The sequence below is a fragment of the Knufia obscura genome, assembly GCF_036327395.1.
Source record: "Knufia obscura strain CCFEE 5817 isolate CBS 148926 chromosome Unknown scaffold_2, whole genome shotgun sequence".
Taxonomy (NCBI): Eukaryota; Fungi; Ascomycota; class Eurotiomycetes; order Chaetothyriales; family Trichomeriaceae; genus Knufia; species Knufia obscura.
The window spans coordinates 3073711-3094605 of record NW_027042688.1 but is presented as its reverse complement, the minus strand read 5'-3'; the positions used below and the strand labels follow the sequence as shown (position 1 = coordinate 3094605).

The following is a 20895-nucleotide window of genomic DNA, read 5'->3' as shown; positions in this document are numbered from 1 at the left end:
GTTCGTCCATGTCATCATTGCTTATGTATGCGGAGAGGATGAGCTTCCGTATTGAGCACATAGTCGTCCAAGCTGACGACGTCAGTCGGTGAAAATATCAGATAAAGATATTTGAGCGTCTCTGCCATCCAAAAACTCTGCAAATCGGGTTAGCACAATATTGGACATCATTACCACCCAAGGACATACCTCCATTGAGTCCCGCTGCTCAGGCTTGCCAGTCACCGTCACATCCTCGATCGCTGCATACCCATATTCTGTCTCCGTGACTTTCTGGATCGATTGGAACATTTCCCATGCGGCCTCGCGATACTCCTCCTGTCCAGTGATACGGTAAAGGATGAAGGCGCTTTCCAGTGCTTCGGGTCTCAGAAGATATGCTGGCTCGCGAGCATTCTGAAAGCCTTTTGGAAGTGTGTCCCGGCCATCTTCATCATTAGTCACTGCTTCCAACCATTTTTGTTCATCCCACTCGCATCCTTCCAAGGACTCACACGGCACGAGCTTGAAGATTTCGGGCGCCAGTCCGGTGGGAAAAGCATTATATGCCCAGATGCAGCCATTTGTCAAGCGCGCCCCAATGTCCACGTGTCCTGGAATGTCAAGAACTCGGCCGCCCAGAGCGAGCATACCGCCAACGAAGCATGCAAGGTGCTGGCCTTCGGTCTCTAGCCACGCTGGGTCTTCGGCGTGGTACGTGCCGGTAAACAATATGTCGAGATTATCAGGTATCACGGGTCGGAAGACGAGATTTTCGACGATAGTATCGGCTGTTGCGCGGTAGAGCTGCTCATACTTGGGTTCTGTAGCCGCAAGCAGAAGGTGCATCTTGAGCACATACTCGTACATGCTATCGCTTAGAGCGCCCAAGGTGAACGTGTTATCGTGATTGTGGAAAATGCCATTCCGGAGGTCAAAGAATGTCGGCCACATTCCTGGTAGTCCGGTGATGTTTTGACTCTCGAATAGTTTGTCTGTGACACGAGCCACTGCATCATAGTACTTGTTGTCGCCAGTTAGTTGCGCCAGTCGGGTAAATTCCATCGACAGAGATGCTGCGGACGCAGCTGCTTGGTGATCATCGGGGACAAGTCTGCCTGTCTTTGCCTTTTCGAAGTCGAGCCAAGGGGCAGGCATGTGGTTGGGAGTATCAAACCCTGCGTAAAGCATATCACCTAGCTCAACGGCCTTGGCGAGCAGCGCAGGTTCCTTGCTGAGGTCGTAGGCTGAAAGAAGGCCACCAAGATGCCGAATTGTCACCTCTTACATGTTGCAAGCGGTGTCCTGAGTGACGTCCCAATCAAGTGTGACTGCAGCTTGTGCAGCTTCGTGGAATTCCTCTTTCATGCCCATTATCCAGAGTGTGTCCAAAGCGTCCACTAGAGTTGCTGCCCATCCGCTGAACGTGTCCTTGCCAGTACCTGTGAGTGGTGTCAATTCGTCCCGCATCCAGGCGAACTCCCTGTAGCTGTTCCAGCTCTTCTGCATAGCGCGCTTGATTTCGGCTCGACGACGCCCTTGAACAGCGATATCAAACTTGGGATGACGGCTAGGAACATGTTGGATTCGTGCGAGTTTCTCCGGCTTCGCGGTTGGGAGGGGTTGCAGCGACTCGGAGGGCACGGGATTGTGTGGCTGCCATTTCGACCAGTCATAGCTGCTTCGCACCAGGTTCAGTGTAGGATGAGGCGCAGAAGGAGGAGGAGCGAAGGGAGTATCAAGGAGAAGAAAGAAGAGAAAGAACAACGCGGCAATGACTAGCCAGCGCCAATGCCTGCGGCGCAAGGAGCGAAGACTGTGCATGATATAGAATCCTGCACTTGGCATGGTGTTGCCTTTGTGCAAAGGCCGAGATCGATGTAAATCGATTCATGTTGGGAGAAGCGTCAGTTCCTGCGACATGTGAGTTCGTTTGAGGTGCACTTGAAAAGTGCAAAAACCTCATATGTGAGAGTGAAACTGAGCATTCCTGAAGGGTGTTCGATACTTGGCATTGATTTCACATTGTGTTCAATGCTTCTGCTCACTCACTAGTCTCCCATGGTTTCCCGTCCTTAGCTTGACAGCATGTTTGCAAATGGCTTCAATACCCCCAGCACAAGAGAGCATTGCCTTCTTCATCCTTCGCGATCAGCCAACTTCAGCTTCTTATGCCCTACCTTGAATGAAACTGGTTCACAAAGGCAGTGGGAACCGCTTAGGTTGCGCTGTGAGCACGTTCGCTATGTGTCGTGGTCACAGTGGTTCGTCGACACCCAGACGATTTGTTGATCATCCATACGATCGAAGTCTGAGCTGGTTGGCACCCTGCCTAGCTCCTGAATGGTAAGATGAAGTCTGAGCGCCACACATTTCTAGATGCAGCCGCGCGACCTGCCTCACCACATGATCGATACTCGAGCTGAGCCCATCAGGTAAGCGTCTCGGAAAAAGCTTTCTCACGAAGAGGAGACACTGGGCACCAGCTGGTGCTCACGTTTAATTTGCGGTCCGCCTCTACTGTACGATAGCTCATTCTTGTATGGTCACATGATCACTACGGTTCGGCATTGGACTCTCCAATGGCGCTCCGCATCTCGTCAGTCGGACAGAGCTGTTCGACTCGTTCTGGCATTAAATATATTGATATTTCTGGACACAGTCATATTTTACACTCAATTGTACAGTACACCTCTCTGCAGACGAGCATTCGAGCCATTCCGCTGTTTCCCGCGTGGTTGCAAGTCGACTTGAAGGCTTTTATGTCCCACGAGCAACCCTCTTTCATCGTCAAACACAGGCACTGTTGAAAACGATGCTGTGATCTCTCTATCCAGCTCTCCTGAATACCCTGCGCCCTTCATGAGATTGAGACCCGCTGGATTCACTGCAGCCAGCATCGAGACGATCCCTACGCCATTCACCGCTGGGTTGCCATGGAATACCATGACCTTCAGTGCAAAATACACAAGCATAATGATGGGGTACACGAGCATTATACAGGCTATCTCCCATGTTTGTCGCATGGTGAATGTCTGCACCGATACTATACTTGGGATGGTATACGCTAACGACCCAGTTATGGCGGTATTATAGTCGACTGAGTTGGGGCCGGCCAGGTGAACAAGTCGGGACCATACCATGACAGCGACGAAAGTCGTGTCGGTTGTGAGATTGGTATAGTCTCTCCCCTGCCGGTAAGCTTCCACGGGGTTCAAAAAGTTGAATTCTGCCATTTGCGCAACATATCCTGACTCGTAGTTCCGCCAGCGGTGCTCCACGAGGCCTGACTGAGCAAGGGTGAAATTGTAAGTCGAGTTCGCGAGGGGTCCAGGTTCGACGGCGCGAGCAGAAAGAAGTGCCGCATCGTTCTGACTAACATTCCAAGTGGCTTCGTATCTCTCCAGCGAGATTGCGAACCCTTGTGCCTGGTGCCAGAAATCTCCGAGTGTCGGATTTTCCGTGCCCGGAGTGCGCGACAACAAGAAGAAGGAACTGCCCTGGTCGGCACCCAGGGTTTCGTCGCACTTACCGGTACCTAGCGCCACCCAGAACGAGTTGTTGGCTCCAAAAGTCGTAGCAGCATGGACACCGCTTGTGCGCATCCAGGCTGCGAATGTATCGAGGTGGTCGAGGTCTGCGATGATGTACGTCTCGTTCGCTATGGTGAGGTTACCACAACCAGGATTTTCAAATCCTAGGTTCTTCTGCAACAGGCGGATGTCTGTGTTGTTAAGATCCTCTTGCGTGTCCCACTTCATTACCATACTGGCAACTATCGCTGACACATTTGCCGAGACTGTTGCGAATTGATCAGATCGCAGTGAATCTTGCACTGTCTGCATTGAGTGGCGCAATGGCGCATCCACTATAACGGTACGTTCTGGAGTCTCTGTGTAGACTGTGTACCCATATGCTTTTTGGTATTGTGGGTCGTTCCAGTAACCCATCATCGTGTCGCCAAACAGTGGAATTCCACCGAGTGTCAATTGTGTTTTGAGCGGCACAGTCATGCCTATTTCCATGTGTTGAGCGACAGGGTTTGACGCGGTGATTCCTCCAATGAGCTGCTTGTACCCTGCGCTCAAGGCCAGCGGTAAGGCAAGTAGTAGCACTACCGACAATTGATTCCTCGGAGACATTCGATGACCCGTCGGGTCCATCCTTGCAATGGCATCCAAGTTCTGTACAGTCGACGGCCCCCATGCAACCTCAACGGCAGCCAACAATCGCTGCATTCGACCTTGACTGCAGATAGCCATCAGCGACAGCACGAAACCCACCACGATCAATTGCCGATTTTGTCCTAGCCAGGTTGCGAGAGGTGCAAGGTAAACAGCCAACATACCCACTGCGCTCGCGACCATAACCACGACAAACATCATCCAGTCGAGCTGCGTGAGGCGAGCGTACGCTTGAGGGTGGCCATAACCCACTGGCATCGGATATCCTCCATATTGCGAGTACGGTTTCGGCCTTGAGATCGGGAGGCTGACTTCACTGACTTGTGCTAGGGATTTGTATGGGTGATGGAGAGGTGACGGCCTATGAGCTCTGGTTTCGTTCACTATGGCCATAGGTAAGTGAGCTCTTACTTCGCAGGCAATATGTCGGTTGTTGTCAGGGTGTGAATATGCAACACAGGGTAGGATCGAGGACTCAAGTACCACAGCAAGCAAGCATGGCGGCTTCCAACCAGGCCAAGGCACTCCTGCGGCCGGCCTTCACGCGCAAGACGAGGAGGTTGTACCTGTTCGTGGCCGTGTTATCCTTGACCGTCGCGCAAAGATACATGAAACCGCATCAGCCAATCAGACGAGGCAGCGATTCGGTGCCGCCCATATGCTATATGCAAGCCACCGTGTACCTTTGATGCAGAAGAAATGAAGCTGGTTGTGTGGCCTGGTAGATGAAGCTCGGTTGAATTCAGGGCATCGCGGCTCGCTCACTTCTATGCACGGTACCCTAGGTACAGTAGCTGTTGCGACTCTGGCTATGTAGTGGGTCCGCGCTGGGTTGAGACATCGGCAGCAGAGCTACGCCGCGGCGTCCATAACTGACTCTGCATCGGCTACCTTGTTACGTTTTGCAGAGGGTCAGGTCCATACCCGAAACGTAGCAATCTCTCCTAAGCCAAACATTGTATTGCAGGTATTATTAGCTAGTGAACAATCGGCGTACACGAATGCCAAGCTCATCACAAGATTCTCGAAAGGTAGAATATGACTCCGGACTCCGGCCACAGAGCCGTGTACCAATAATACATGCACATCTATGCTTCATGATTCCCTTTATGATCTTGTTTGCCGTGTAGTGTCCTTAGAGTCTGGTTTCGATGTGTTCAGTCGACGTGCTGAAAAGCTGCAGCAATCTTCAGCTTAGCGCCAGCAGCATATAATCAACTCTTGAGTTGAGCGCTTCGCAAAGCGAATAAGCGCTGAGGTGACCCTGGTCAGATGGAGATCTGAAACATACCCTCACAGGTCTTATGTTCTATACGGACATGACAGAAATGTGAGCAGTCTGCGCTTTGCTAGAACAACATTCACAAAAAGTGCTCACGACGGCCATTGTGCTTGGGCACTGGCGTGCTCCTAGGACTTGAAACAGAGCGACATCTGATAAGTGGCAAATCTATCACAGGGCAAGCCTGTCGCAAGCATTTGTCCGTAAGGCCAGGGTGGTGGCAAAAGCAACATAGCACTGTGTTGCGTACAGCGCAGTGCCTAGAGCACAAACCTCACGGGTATGAGGAGGAGACCATTCGCTGTTGTCGCTGCTGTTTGTCTCTCGTCAGTGGTATTGTTCACTGTTTGGGACTTCATTTCACTTGCTCCATGGTCGAGAGGAGGGGAACGCCGCTCAAACGTCTTTGAGGGTTCCACCAAGGCGCCGTATGAGTATCATGCTCAGGACAAGGCTATTGTCATCGCTAAAATGGCGACGGACAACGTTGACTGGGTAGCGGACAATCTGTCAGATTGGCAGCACGCAATTTATCATATGGACGACCAGTCCCACGTCTTGCACGTCCCAGAGAACAAAGGCCGAGAAGCACAAGCTTACCTGACGTTCCTGGTCGACCACTACGACCATCTCCCCGAGCTGATGGTGTTTCTGCATCCGCACCTCGAGGGGTGGCCTGCAGCATGGCACACTGATGCGGAGGACTACAACAACGTCATCTCGGTAAATGGACTACGCCTGGACTATGTTCGCGAGCACGGGTACGTCAATATGCGTTGCATCCATACGCCTGGCTGTCCAGACGAGATCCGGCCATTTTGCAACAGCAGTGATCCGGACCGCGCACACGAAGCCGCTTTCAAGGATGCGTGGATGTACCTTTTCCAGACGGACTTAAGCACTGTTCCAGAGACCATCGGCACGCCTTGCTGTTCCCAGTTCGCAGTATCTAGAGATCAGGTGCTCAAACGCCCACGCAGCGACTATTCGCGATATCGCAGGTGGTTGCTTGATACCGAGTTGGAGAGCGATGTATCTGGACGGGTACTTGAGTATATGTGGCATGTTATCTTTGGGAAAGAGCCCGTTTGGTGCCCCGAATTACTGCAATGCTGGTGCGAGCAGTTCGGTCGCTGCTAGTTGCAGTGTGACTGAAATGAACTTATGGCGTCGGTTCTGAATTGCGGTGTTCGGAGCGCTGAGGACCAAGATTCACATGGCATCGGCCTTTTCGAGCGGCATACTATACAAGGGACAACGTTAGGATAAGCCAGGACCAAAGTATAGACTGTATCGTGCCCGCTCATCTTCGTAGTAGCACACAACAAAAGTACTGTGATTGCTATCGTGAGCAACGTCACGGGCGTAGAGCACCTCGAGGTCAATCCAGTGGAGATATCGGGTTGCCTGTTGGTGTTCAAGAATAGTTTCCTTGAGAGGCAGCCAAGGACAGGCAGAGAATTGAGCTGAATCAGCTGGTGGTTCCTCCTAAGCTCGAAAGATGCTTGGCAATGTTTCGCTCGGCAAGGCGGCAGCGTCCGGGAACGAGCGCGTGCCAGTGAGAGCCTAAAATTTGCTACCACTGCTGGGGCACGACCACACCCGCAACTTCGTTCTGATAATGGACTGGACTGCCGTCAAGAGTCTTGAACGTGCAGTCGGACCTCTCAAGTAGGATTCGTGATGTCTCAGTCTGAGTCCCTCAAACGTTCCTGCGTGTGAACAAAAGCAATTATTCCCTAACACTGTAACAATAGGAATGCGCAACTTGGCAGAACCCTGGGGAAGCAAGTACTTCCCATTGGTATGTCATAGCCGCGCTTACCTCTTTGGATGCTTTCTGGCTCCTTGCTTCACTCCAGATGCCGTCGAGTGATCCACTAAAATTCCTGCTCAGCACCGAAACTTGGCATGATTCTCCAGATATCATGGTGCCAATGCAGCCTGAGCGGGAGGATGCGCCAGTCGTGCGTAGGAGGCGCGGCTTGATTGGCACGTAACATCTCATCGACTATGGCGTAGCACAGATGGCGTGCGTGTTACTTTCACAAGTCACCGGTTTCTATGTTGGCTATGTTTCGGCGTCAGTCAGCGAGTATGCCAAAATGGACGCCAGTCGATGAGATGAACAACTACTACAATACCTATCGTCCACACGGCGAAAAAGCTTTGACGCTATTGGCGCGCCGACCAGCTTTGATCGTCACCGCCGTAGTTGGCACGTTCTTACTGCTCATCTGGCATCGCAGCAATTCTCCTGCTTCACTGACTGCACTGGCGGGTGGTGATAGGCGTACTGACTTTGACGGTCACTGGAACTTTAGCCGCGATAGAAACAACCTTCTCCTCGATTATGCGCAATGTGAAGATGCGTTTCCGAAGCTTTTTGACGAGGTCGAGCGGGCTGTGAACCTGCGGCGATCGAACCATATCACAAGCGCCGAGCTGGACGCTATAGAGCCCAAGAATGGCTACGTTCGTGCCATGGTCTATGATCAAGAGGTAGAGTGGACGAGATCTGTTGGTGCTGGTAGATACTGACTGTGCCTAGCTATACATCATCCAGAAGCAAGGCGGCATCTACTCGCGCGAACTGGCTACCCTCCATGCAATCCAGCGAGCCATCTACTCTTCCCCAAACCGTCTCCCGAACATCGAGTTTGCCTTCAACACCGACGACATCATCTTCGAAGCCGTTCCGCTCTGGGGCTATGCACGAAAGGCCGAACACCAACACGTCTGGCTTATGCCAGATTTTGGCTACTGGTCGTGGCCAGAGACAAAGGTCGGCACTATGCGGGAGGTGCAAATGAAGGCTGCGGCCGAAGAGAACGTCCACAAATACTCCTGGCACAACAAGGTCGAGAAGCTTCTCTGGCGTGGCGCAACAATGGGTCTCCCGTTACGAGATCTTCTCGTCGAGATCACAAAGGACCAACCATGGGCAGATGTGGTTGCGTTGGATTGGCATAATAAGGATAGCATGCAAAATGACCTGAAGAGTATGCCCGAACATTGCGACTACAAGTACCTCGCGCACACCGAAGGCAACTCGTACTCTGGTCGTTTAAAATATCTGCAAGCATGTCAAAGCGTAATCGTTGCTCACAAAATGGATTGGATACAGCATCATCACCCGCTGATGAGCTCGACAGGTCCGGACCAAAATTTCGTCGAGATCAATCGAGACTTTGGTAATCTCGAGGCGACCATCACCAATTTTCGAAAGAATGACAGGCAAGCCGAGAACATTGCAACCAACAACGTCAAGACGTTTCGGGAACGATATCTGACTCCGGCAGCGGAAGCTTGCTACTGGCGGAGGCTAATTCGTGGCTGGGCGGAAGTCAGTTTCGAGCCTGAGTTCTACAAGACTGTGAATGGCACGAAGGAGTGGAGAGGGTTGCCTTTCGAGTCGTTTGCGCTTGAGAGAAGATTAGAATGGGATCCTTACTGAGATTGGCGATTTGATATCAAGAACATCAAAAGCAGTCTGGTACGCCACGCTACCAAGGAAAATACTGTCCGCCAACTCTTACGTCGCCAGAAATCTGGCAGGCTGCTACGATGGGTGGCCAGCAGAGCAACAAAGAATCCTTAGACACGGTCAGTATTACCCACACATATTAATGCCTGCCGGTGTTGCACATACAAGCAGATACAGACTTAGGTTCCGCGGCACACCAAAGGTTTCCGCGGTCATTGTACGGCTTGTGTCTGGCTCTAACCCGCATGGCAATGGCGACAAATCGCTAGCTTGAAAGAAGCACATGGCGAAGCCGCTATAGGCAGAGAAGCACTGCCACTCTGCAGGTGGTATTGCGGAAGGAGCATATGTTGAAATGGCAGAAATGAAGAGGTCCCCAAGAACTAGCATATTTGCATGCTCATGGCTCATTTCGATCACCTTAATGTCTATGCCGTTCAGGCAGCGGAGTTAAAAGCAGTGTGTCGCAAATTTCACGTTTACAGATCACAATTGATTATCATTAACACACATACTCATTCAGCTATTTTGTTACCCAGATATCCTCCTATCTCTGCAGCTCTAGATCAATAATTCAGCATCGACACAGTGATTCAAATCAGAACAGAACGGCCCTGACCTGACAACAGCCAATCAGAACCGCTACAGCCCAGCCACAATACACAGATCCGATTGGTTGGACTCGAGCAAAGGGGAGACAGTCGAGTGAGGACCTTAAGCTCAAGTCCCCATGTGGTGTTCTGGCGGTCCTGGTTTATCTAACATTTGTCTCGTGGTCACAGTCTTTCGACCTTTTTATATTCTCTCGTCGTCTGACTGTGTAGGTATCCTACTTGCCGTTGGTCAGTCAGGGGTTACAGTAGGATACGGGATACCAGGAAAATGTTGCCGTGACTAGCAAGCAGTCACGCAGGCTAAATGGTATAATGCTCTGGCTTTGGGCGTGAGCACTAGACAGTCAGAATCATGACGGCTTCATCGCTCAGGCTGCCCGTTGTCCTTTGTCGTCCTTTCTAGCCTCGGGCTGCATCTCGGATTGATAAAGGGGTCAGATACGTACTGCCACTGACCTGTTGAAGCACATACATCATAGATGATCTAAAGCACGAGTCGACATGTTCACGCCCGTTGTCCTTCGCAGGAAGTGCGGCTTGGGGAGTTGCTGTCTGCTGTTGTTGACCAATCGCAGGTTGCAGCTACTTACCATTCAGTCTGGCAGATGAACAGGAACAGTACGGGACGATCTCCTTGTCAGCTTCAGGCGAAACCAGACCCGACGTGATTCCTCCACCTCTTTTGAAGCGGGAGATGGAATTACGCACTTGTTATCCTGCGATGACTGTCCAAGCAGATCGGGGTATACCTTGTCGTTCTGGGATTGAGGAGGTCTGAGCTTGAAGTAGCGCACCAGAGAGCAAGAATGAATCAGAAAGGAGCAGAAGATATGATATAGAGAGCAAGGAATTTTTCCTTCAGTAGAAGGTCGGCTGAGGTGAGATAAAAAAAAAAGCAGAGTATGATTTGCTACAGAATGCAAACTGCTTGTGAAGCACGACCATTGAATTGATTCTTCTGAAAAGCTGGAACAGCAGACGCGCCTTTCGTGGGTTAGGGATGAAAAAGTCGTGCCACAAGGAGACGTTGCTGGGAAGAGCAGCTTGAGGAGGAACACACAATGTTGTTGACCTGCTCTGCTGCAACATGAGCTTGGAGATCAGTTCGGCCATTCACATGCGTGCTGTGTCGCAACTTCCTAGAGTGCCCGTCCTTACCCAATTCGAGTGTTCATAGATTGCAACTTACCCACCACTTTCCCGTCAGTAGAGGTAATTTCGCCGAATGTCAAGTACTTACTCCCAAACACCAGCCCTGCTAATAGCCAGCCAGCAAAAGCAACTCACACGACTTTTCAGGTCTCGTAATACATTTCTTGTGTGGGTCCCATCGAGCATATGTTAGAGCGCAAATGGGCTCCACCACCTGCTTCGAGCGAAGGAAAGCCGACCTGTAGTGGTAGGTGGTGTGGCAACACCGGTTTTCGTAGGCAGTCGACGGAGTCAGAGCGTCTGGTATACTTGCCTAAGATGGTGTAGTCACTGAGTGTGGGAGGTACGTCGAGCTCTCGGCGTAGCCGGTTTCGGTTGCGTTGTAATGATAGTGTGCTAGGATGCTAGCTTTTTTACTGATTTCGTGGGTGGGTGGGTAGCCTTCTGCTGGCTAGACTTGCTAGCTTGGGGTGGTTGGCTGACAGCGAGTGGTCAGGTACGTCCACGATGGAGAAAAGGTGAGTCGTTTATGCGTGATCTAATCCGTGCATACTCGTAGTTGCAACCTGGCGGCCTTTCGTGAGATAGATTTCATTGCGATTGTACCATATGCCTCAGGATGTTCCTGGGCGATCGCTCCTATCGTAGCTGCGTCCTCCGCGTGGGATTCGAAAGATGTAGCCCAGATGTGATGAGATGGGAATGTACTACGCACCTTTCACTGATTCGATCTGGCGTATGAACGACGCTGGAATCTTCGAAGGGCCTGCCGTCAACGGAGATGCCGCATTGTCACGACCGTGGTCTAAGCTCGAGTTGAGAAGTCTTGAGGCAGGTAAACACCTTGCTAGATCGAAGGCTGGGAAGCAATCGTTATCAAGGGATCTTCGCCTAATACTCCGTAGACGAGAAGCAGCAGCTGCCGTGTGATGTAGAGCTCATGTTCAGTCCCCTCCTTCTTCTGTAGGAGATTGAGCAGCGTTGCCATTATTCACCATAGCCTGCTAGCTTGAGTCGTCGACGAGCTTAGCAGCCTGAGCCCATGCGAACGCAGCCTTGGGCATACTGAATCGTGGTTCACCTCTGCCGAGAAGGCCCGACCCGGCTCACTTCGTGACACGTCGGCTAAGCACGAGCTTGACAGCAAGACATGCCGTGCACTTGCTTGGCATCACTGCTCCCAAGGATGCCGCCTGGGTCCTAGGAAAGCTTTCATAGGACGATCGGGTTTTGGGTAGACACTTGTCATGTGCCATTCCACTCTGAGGGGCAGATTTCCGCAGATGTGCGATATTTATGCTTCCATGGTTTGGAGAATGGGAGTACAGCGCCCAATCAGGCACGTCAAAGCCCACACAGTAAGGTGTGACCGTGACGATATGAGAGAAGCAATACATATTCACGTGGAATCATCTTACGCGGAGTCCCGTTCGGCCTTGTATCGGTGTTCAACACAGCCCCAGGAGAGTAACAGTACGGCATTGCACGAAACGAGACGACTATCGGATAAAGTTCCACCATGAGCGACAGCCTCCCTCAAGTATGGATCAGGTGAAGCAAGCCGCTCGTGACACAACAAACGAAGCTAGCCATATACTTGCTTCTGCCGCATTCAATTTCATACGCTACTGCACATCAACGAGGCACCGGGTTGGCTGCTTCGTGTAGTGGAGGGTCTCCATCAGGAGTCTTACCCACGTATCGCATAGCATGGCTGGAAGATCCTGTCTGGCGGGCCCTTCGGGCCTCTCAGTCGTGGCAGCTATGGGTTAGGAACATCGTGCTGAGCGCTCTTGGGTGCCACGCTGGAGAGCCACAAGGTTTGCAGAGATCCAGTAGACTCAAACACCTACCTGGTGATGAGCTCCAGAGCGCATCCTGCTGTACATGGCGTTACGCGAATCGTTCGCTAAGCGACAACAGCTTGAACGCACCACTGGGTAGATGCGACATGTGCAAAGCTTGCAAAGTTCAGTAAGCTGACTCGAGGGCGGGTATATAACGTACTCTGCGGCGACTGACCATCTTCTTTCCTTTCCTCTCCTTCATAAGCGAATAAGAGAACAAGTCAAGACAAGATCCAACATAACAAGATTCCAAACCTTCTCAAACAAACAACACCTCAAGTCATCATGGGTCCATGCACTTCCTGCAACTGCTGCTCCGGCGCCGCGTGTGCCGGTGGATGCAAATGCTCCTCCTGCGGTGTAAGTTGTTGCAGTCTTCATTGAAGTGTTGACACAGCTGACAGTTGATAGCACTAGATGACTAGCACTGTTACTCGGTGAAAATGTGAAGGATGTCGGCATAGGGGAAATATGCGGGTGGTTGTTGCTGTAGTGGCGTCCGTTCATTAGATGAAGCAATAAGAATGTCTGCGCAGACTCAAGTAGTTCCTGTCTCGATGCCATGATCTGTTCCGTTCCCTACGAGCGACAGTGCCAATCCGCCTCTTTGTAGCCCATGACGGTCCTTTGTGGAGGACGAGGGCTGTGAAAAACCTCTTCTGGCCACCTGTGCAGTGGTAAAAGCTTCGGAGTCGCCACTGAAGCGTCGAGTAGTATCTCGGAACAGGGGTATTTCCTTTCTCGTGTATCTTGTTGTTTTGCAGATGCAGTGACGGACGACCTTTCTCTTCATTGCCTTATCTCACTCTTATGCAAGAGCACGACGCTCCTCCTGCCGGTACTGGTAGCGTTGGCATCTCTGCATCGTTCTTGAACGGGCGGTGGCAGCTTCGGCACGTTAACGTGCCCTGAGACGACAGATCAAGCTCGATTCTCGGTAGCACGTCGCTTTTGAAAGGTTGTACATAAATTTCTAGTTCCAGAGTCAGTATGAGCCGATGTTGCCAGGACATACGGACCTGTACTGGATGCGTCCGTTACTGTGTCCTCCTTTCCACCATCGGAAAGACGCCGACCTTGCGTCAACCCGGGTCGAACTTCATCCGTCAATCGACTAGATCTGTTCGCAGACAACTCAGCTCAGGGAGTACACGTCCCTGCGAAGTGTGAGATCAGAAGGTCGTGTGCTAGCAGCGGGCATGAGAGATATAGGCATGTTTGCGATGACGGAGTCGGACCATGTCGAAGTGCATGTGCCATGGGTAAATTCTCTTGAGCCAGATCAATGACTCGATCAGTAGCGGCGGTTGTGCTCAGTCTTTGTCAGTGTGCGAAGCACTCAGTGAGATCGTGGAAATTGGCCGAGGGCTGCCCCTCCTTCACTGATCGTACACGACCGCCGCCGCCGAGCTGAGGTAAGTCGCGGTCCATGCAGTTGTGCTGTGTGCGTTGTGACAGAGATATCCGTTCGTGGCGTTCCTGCGTAGTTTCTTATGCCGAAACATCTTCCAGGATAGTGTATAAAACGATGCCAGCAGGGACTGCGGCCGATGAGAAAGAAGGACGAATGCTTGACTCGAGCAGGCGGTAGACAAGAGTAAAACAAGAAGAAGAGAGGGCGGCAGGCGTAGGTAGGTGTGCTGGTACCTGCCTCCCAATGGTTTTAGGGTCCTCAATTTCGATATTATGCTGATTGGTCGATCGAAGGGTGGAGTCTTGATAGCGACCACGACCACGTAGTGAGCGTACATGCTGTATGACTTCGCTCGAGCTTGCGCCGGTCATCCGCTGTCCATCGGCTCAAGGACTTATGCTGGGCGTGCGGCAAGCTCGAGCTGCGTGCACCGGCTCTTGAGGGATACTGGTAATCAACCTCGGTGCTGTCGCTGAAATTCCACCGGAACGATTCCTGGAATAACCAATGTCAAAGGACGCATATCCAACCTCCTGGCACATGTATAGACTGTATGGTATCCTACATAGGCGCTGTTGGCCCCGGATGCCCATTCATGACATCACTTCCCATCGGCCACGGTCCGAAGTTGAGGTCCGCATACATATCAGTCATCGCAGGCAACCAAGGCGGTAGACCTCCTGTATCGAACCCAGCACTCGCAGTCTCAGCAGGCTGCCAGCTACCATCAAATCCAGTGGTCGATGAGAAGAACGTATCAAATTCGTGCATTGCCGGCGCCGTTGGCTCAAGTTGCAGTAAACTGTCACGTTGGAAGGTCGGCGTCGTGCCAGCTGCGGGTACGGAAGGACTAGTCCAGGCACTGAAAGTGGGCGGTGGTTGAGCTCGTGAGGCAGCCGAATACTGAGAGGGTGCCTGCATGTTGCTAGGTGAGACAACAGTGGACGAAGGTGGTATGGACGAGGCTGCCTGATTCCGCAATCGTTGCGCGCGGCTTTTTTCCGAAGCATGCTTCTCCTGCGTTGCAATTGAGTCTCTGGCCATGCGATACACGCTTGTCGGTTGAAGCACGTAATCTGGCCCATTATGGTCTGGGGTAGCTTCTCGAGTCCTTGTTCTACCTTCGTGACCAAAACGTTCCAGAGCCTGTGCTCGTGTCGCTTGCTGAATGCTCGAAGCTTTCTTCAGCATTTCGTCTGCTGTCGGGTAGAGGGACTCTGCCATCGCTGATAACGACTGCATGGAGTTGAGCAGCTCTAGATTGCTACGGCAATATGGCATGCACTCGGCAAGCGCGAGCTGGCCCTTGTCGGTGTCGAGACCGATGATCTGCGTGATGTAATATAGCATCAGCCGGTTGCCGTCGAAAGCAATTGACGGTAGCCAGGTATCTGCCAATGTCTTGATGCCGTGTCGAGATGCATCCGCTAACACCGTAGAACATCGCTGGGCGTGCACAAAAATCGTCTCTTGCAATCGTGCGCGGAAATCATCCGAGCAATCCCATGGAGGTCGAAGCCGATAGAGCTTTGGCAACGCTATTCGATAGAGATCGATAGTCGTCCAATTATATGTGCATTGCAACAGCACGAATGCGCCCAGCTGTGACGATTCGCGTCGTGTGTAGAGCGCAGCTCGGGTGAATTGCAAACTGGGAGGCAGTTGCTGATACCACTCATGGAGGGCGCTATCCAATCGTGCGAACTCAGATTCTGGCAGCCACGGCGGTTGAGAGCTATCGAGCCGCTTGACGTACCTATAGTGTGGTCAGTAGCGAAAGCTGTAACATATGGGAAGACGTACTTTAGCACCCGCTTCCGCAAAGATATGAGGCGCACGTACAATGCCACAATACCAATATTGTCGATCGCCCGAGGCGGAATCTGCTCGGGAGCAACGAATGGCAAGAATTGGCCGAGAGGTAGCATTTCTGTAACACATGGCACCTGCAGGACGAAGTTACGTTCATTGCATGGCAGCTGTATCTTGATATCATTCTCATCAAGCAGTGTCAGCATACTTACACCACTTCCGATCAAGGTATCGGATATGTAGCAGCTCCACATGAGCCTTCGCCGTGCCTCTTTGGAGCAGACGGTAGGACCATTGTTCGGCTCGTCGTGGAACAGGTCGGTCGAGTACTCGAGGTTGAGTTGCAGAGCTTGAGCCATTCTAGTTATGTGACCAGTGAGCATGAAAGCACAGGCATAGTTTCCAATGCGCAATTCATGGTCATGCAACAATACAGCTGTCTGAGCGGATTGTTAGCGATTGCGTGAAAGTTTTGCCTCCTTGGTACTAACCATAAGGTTCTGGACAGAGATGGTGCCAAGGTCAACGAATAGCAGGGACAAGGCTTTCTTTGCCCACTCGTTACCAGCAGAGAGAATTTTGCGGGAAGACAATGGATTCAGGGTGCTTGTGTATTGCAAAGCATAGAATCTGATGCAGCGTTAGTCATGGCCAGGAGAGAGTGTTTCGCGGCAGCCAGCATACTTTGCACCGAGTGCACAGGTGACGTGAAGCAAACAATTCCTGGAGTGATCCTCATTGGAAGATTCTTCAAGACGCTGTATGAACGATGGTCGATGAATGAATGAATAGCAACGCAGAGGATGTACATTCTCAAAATACTCCTTGACCAGCATCCGTATTCGTTGGCGATTCGGTAGTTGAGGTTTGAAGAGCCTGAGCGCTATCAGAGCTTGATCTAAATGAGGGAGATCCTATCAATACATACCACTCCAGCGAGTCCGGGCCTTCGTCCGCGTTGAAGGCACGTACTGAGGACGACCTTCTGGGTGGGAAAGCGGGACGTGCTGGCGGCTGCCGGAAATCTGGTATAGAGGCATTCTGACTTGGCTGCTCGGTCGACATTGCTATGGCAGATGGTAAGCCTGCCACATCCGGTGTCACCTTTCGAAAGCCGGTAGCGTCATCTTTGTCTTTGGTGTTATGGGATTCGGAAGTGCTAGTATCAGTCTGCACGTCTGATTGGCGAGCAGATTGAACTACCCGTGTCCACTGGGGTATGGTATCCTCGTCGTAAACACAAGGCACTGCTCTTTGAATGCATCGTGAACACTCAGGTCGCGCACCTGAACATCTCGCTTTAGAAGCTCGGCACTGTGCGCAAGATCGGAACGTGCGTTTGCGTTTGACTCCGACTTCACCAAGAGGAGAATCAGACACAAGGGAGGCCCTGGTATCTTCCGATTTTGCAGGAGTCACACTAGTGCCGTCGACCTTCTGGCATTCGAGGTGCAGTCGCTCACAATTCAGACAGATGTCAGGCCTTTCATCACATTTCACCTTGCGTGCTCGGCAGGTGACGCAGCCTAACGAAATCGCGTTAGCGCAAGAATCTATGCTTGCCCTTCAGGATGGTGCAATTTGACGGTGCAGGGACAGCTGGGTGGGCAGCCAGGCAGAGTGCTTCGTGATGAAGTTTATGGGAAGACTGATGATTCATTGCCCAAAGGCCACGCGCCGCCACAGCTTTCGCCCGATGTCCTTATCGGTGACTGAGTATTGGGAATCTCTCATGGTCGGGAAAAGTGCTTGCCCGTCCTCATGCGACCCGTTATTGCTGAGAAGATGCCTGAGTCTGGACTTGCCTGTATGGGAACGAATTGCTTTGCGCCTTTGAGCCGATGTGCGCGTCGATGTAGCCCGGTCATGCATAGCGACGCGCCAAAAGCGCTTGCATGCTAACCAGAGCTTTCGGGTCTGCGGAGAATAGAATACAAAAGCATGAGTTTCTTGGAAATAGAAGATCAGTCGGCAAATCGGCAGGTGGCAAGAACTGCACGAGAGGAGCTCACCATGGGCAATCACAGGAACGTTGCCTAGGTCTGTCGTCGAAATATATTGATCCGCGACGATGATCCACAATTTATCACTCCGTACTCCGTACGAACTCAGGTCTTGGCGTGAGATTATTGCTTCAAAGGCGGGTCCCATTCGCTAGGCAGAATTGAAGTAGACACGATCTACAATGAGAACGAAGCTATACAAGCTTGATTTACTATGTCAAGGACAGGAATATTTGAAAACTGTATCTGTACAATTAGGTGCAGGTCACCGCAGTTGTACACTATACTTACATTTGATGGTGAAGGAACGACACTAAATACGCAGCATTTGCCCCAATTACCTAGGTGCTCTTCAGAGTCACCCGTGTCAAACGTAGCCTACACCTAGCTATAAGGGGCACCATTGGGAATCAGCGGCCACTCCGCAGTAGCATCGGTGTAGAGATGAGGCGAAAACATCATTGCCGGGTCCTGCATTTGCAACGACCGGGCTGGGTATGGTGACATACTGCTAGGTGGGTCGTTGAGGAGCGGTGCAAGTGAGGTCGGTAGATTGGGGTACTGCATGCCCGAGGGACTGTATATGTCGTAGGACTTTGGTGGCAGACCAGGCAGACTGCTTTGATGAGGATCAGCACTGTAAGGGCGCTGTGATGAACGTGACTGTAGGGGCCCATGACCATTGGGCGTTGTCGACTGCTCCTGAATACGCCTTGTATCCGCCATCATATTGCTACCCGATTCCTGCTTGATGGCCGTACCAGACCTGCTCGCTTCGTGATGGCTGCGTGTTATAAGAGGCAATGCTGAATGTCGGTCCGTGTGAGATCCATTGACAATAAGAACCTGGATGTGTTGCTGCACAAGCTCAACAAGAGGCCTAAAGTGCCTTTGTAGCCGGTTTTCTGTGCGGAGCACGAGATCTGCGTAAGCCATTAGTGACATCCAGCCTGCAAGTTCATTTTTCATCGCATTGAACTGTTCTTGCGTTATTTGATTGGTTTGTCTTCGAAAGATGTGCAGGGTTAACCCAAAGCCTAGCGTATAGGCCACCGTGCTATGCCAGCTGAAGTCGACAGCCTTGTATCGCTTCGACAGGGTGTGGAAGTTACTCAACAGGCGTTTTGATGCTTTGTGGCAAATATCGAGGTTCTTATCAAGGATATCCGGAGTCCGCGCTGTGCAGACGCTTGGATGATGCAGATTCAGCAAGAACTCTGCAGCCCATGTGTCGATCAGAAGGCCCGCAACAACGATCTGTGGTTTGGTTTTGTCCTCATGCTGCGTACAGGCATCCCAGTCGGCCCTCCAGGCATCTATCTTAGTCTTGAGTGCAGCAACGGTCTTGACATAGTCGCCTGCGCTTCTTCTCACAGTGAGGACATAATTGTGTAGCTCTGTGTACAGTGGGAGCAGTTTTGCTAGATGAATACATTCCCAGAAATCACACTGTCCGGAGCGCTGGGGCTGGAGCCCATCCTGTGAAAGCTCCGAGTCTTTGATGGGCAACGGCAGAGGAACATCCCAATGAACGAATTGCCAAGGAGCTGGGCGGCCGAGGCGACAACCCGTAGAAACACAGATTCCGAGAATGACATGGAAGACCCTTTTCCTCAGCTCTTTAGGCAGCACGCTCTGCTCCTCTGCCGGTAGGTCGATCTTGTCGGGATCACGGTGGTAATCTTGATCAATGCATCTGGTCAACATCTCTTGGGCAAGCGTCCAGGTATGGCCAGGTTTTGGCATGTTCCGGAAATGCACCAGAATCATGGATAGAGCTTGCATTGCCGCTAGGCTAGTGTCTTGTATGAGAGAAGGGTAGAAGCCCAGTGCGTAGTGCATATAGCGATACGAGTCTTGTATTTTGCTGGCTTGGGAATGGTTTCTGATGGCAGTCTGATGATTGATGATAGCAAGCATCTGGACAACTTGAACTTTCTCTGCCAACGACACAGTATGTGGTATGTCATAGAGACGATGTATGAGAGAGATGAAGCTCCCCTTATGTACAACGGGTACAAAACCCCACATGAAATTCAAGAAGATGTCGGCCTGCTCCAGAGCATCCTTTTTCGGCGGTAGCTGTAGATGGTGCTCGGGAATCTTTTGTCGCTGATGGATGGTTCGAAGCACTGAACCTGTGGAGAAGTTGAAGTGGTCTTTAGTTGGCTGGCTGGCCTCACACATGATATCGCAGTCGAAATCACCACTATCCATAATACCCCAGTCCAGAATGTCGGCTTTCGTGCCCTCGACAGGACCTTTGTGAATGGAGCCGGAATTATCCGGTGTAGGCCAGCCAATGTACTGAGAGCTCGGAATATCAGCACAGTGACCTGGCTTGGTATCTACATCCACACGCGAAATCGCATATGTCGAACATCGCTCACGAGAGGGGGATGCGAAGGCTGTGTATGGGGTCGGAGGCATGTCGCCCGACAGCGGACCATATCTTCGCTCGTACTGGGATAACCGATCTCGCAGATAGTTCATTTCACCTTCCGCTCGATCGGTCTGACCTCGCTCTCGTGACTGCCCGCTGACTCGATCGGTGGTATAGCATCGCAGACTCTTTGAACGGCATGGCTGGCAGGCAATGGGATCGGGATCACATTTCATCTTGCGTTCTTTGCAACGGTCACAAGCCTGACCTGTGCGACTCGTGGCGGCGAGTTTCTTCCGCACATTTTCACTGTACAGCGCAGGCTCTTCCGGGGCAGACTTGATCCTTTTGGACCCATGGCCAGGCTCGTCGAAATCAGTGTGTACACGAGATCGTTTTGAGGTGGACGACGGTCGCGGGGGCAGAAGGTCGGGGTTCGGATATGGTGATGCTGACTGTGCCGCATGTGCATCCATCACGACAGAGTCGACGGCAACGGAAGCGAATTTCGTGTTGCACGAACACGGACGGGAAGTTCCTGCAATTGTTCTTGCATCCCAATGCCAGGGGTGATGGTCAGCCCCATTTAAGCATCGACTCTGTGCGAGCTAATTGGACCACGTTTTGCCACTATGTCCCGAAAAGATGGTAGTTCTTCGGTTACTACGGAGTAGGCAGTTGCAAATTCAGGCCACCAGGCTGCAACGATCGCTAGGTGTCGGTCGAGTTGCCATTCCT

General features: G+C 51.7%; 5 protein-coding genes across 5 annotated transcripts; 1 reads left to right on the top strand and 4 right to left on the bottom strand.

The window, feature by feature from the left end:
- Window positions 1-14: 14 nt before the first annotated feature.
- PMZ80_002986 (uncharacterized protein) lies at window positions 15-1827 on the bottom strand (the record flags this gene model as incomplete). Its single annotated transcript, XM_064871415.1, has 3 exons — window positions 15-137; window positions 190-1213; window positions 1268-1827. 3 exons carry the CDS (start codon window positions 1825-1827, stop codon window positions 15-17), a joined length of 1707 nt encoding a protein of 568 aa, XP_064733868.1.
- An 827-nt stretch (window positions 1828-2654) lies between these two features.
- Window positions 2655-4556, bottom strand: PMZ80_002985 (uncharacterized protein; the record flags this gene model as incomplete). The annotated part of the gene is made up of 1 exon (XM_064871414.1): window positions 2655-4556. The coding sequence occupies one exon, from the start codon at window positions 4554-4556 to the stop codon at window positions 2655-2657; it is 1902 nt and encodes a 633-aa protein (XP_064733867.1).
- A 2986-nt stretch (window positions 4557-7542) lies between these two features.
- On the top strand, window positions 7543-8902 carry PMZ80_002984 (uncharacterized protein; the record flags this gene model as incomplete). Its single annotated transcript, XM_064871413.1, has 2 exons — window positions 7543-7947; window positions 7997-8902. The coding sequence occupies 2 exons, from the start codon at window positions 7543-7545 to the stop codon at window positions 8900-8902; spliced, it is 1311 nt and encodes a 436-aa protein (XP_064733866.1).
- A 5618-nt stretch (window positions 8903-14520) lies between these two features.
- PMZ80_002983 (uncharacterized protein) lies at window positions 14521-16130 on the bottom strand (the record flags this gene model as incomplete). Its single annotated transcript, XM_064871412.1, has 2 exons — window positions 14521-15715; window positions 15763-16130. 2 exons carry the CDS (start codon window positions 16128-16130, stop codon window positions 14521-14523), a joined length of 1563 nt encoding a protein of 520 aa, XP_064733865.1.
- A 2028-nt stretch (window positions 16131-18158) lies between these two features.
- Window positions 18159-20633, bottom strand: PMZ80_002982 (uncharacterized protein; the record flags this gene model as incomplete). Its single annotated transcript, XM_064871411.1, has 1 exon — window positions 18159-20633. The coding sequence occupies one exon, from the start codon at window positions 20631-20633 to the stop codon at window positions 18159-18161; it is 2475 nt and encodes an 824-aa protein (XP_064733864.1).
- Between the last annotated feature and the right edge of the window lie 262 nt (window positions 20634-20895).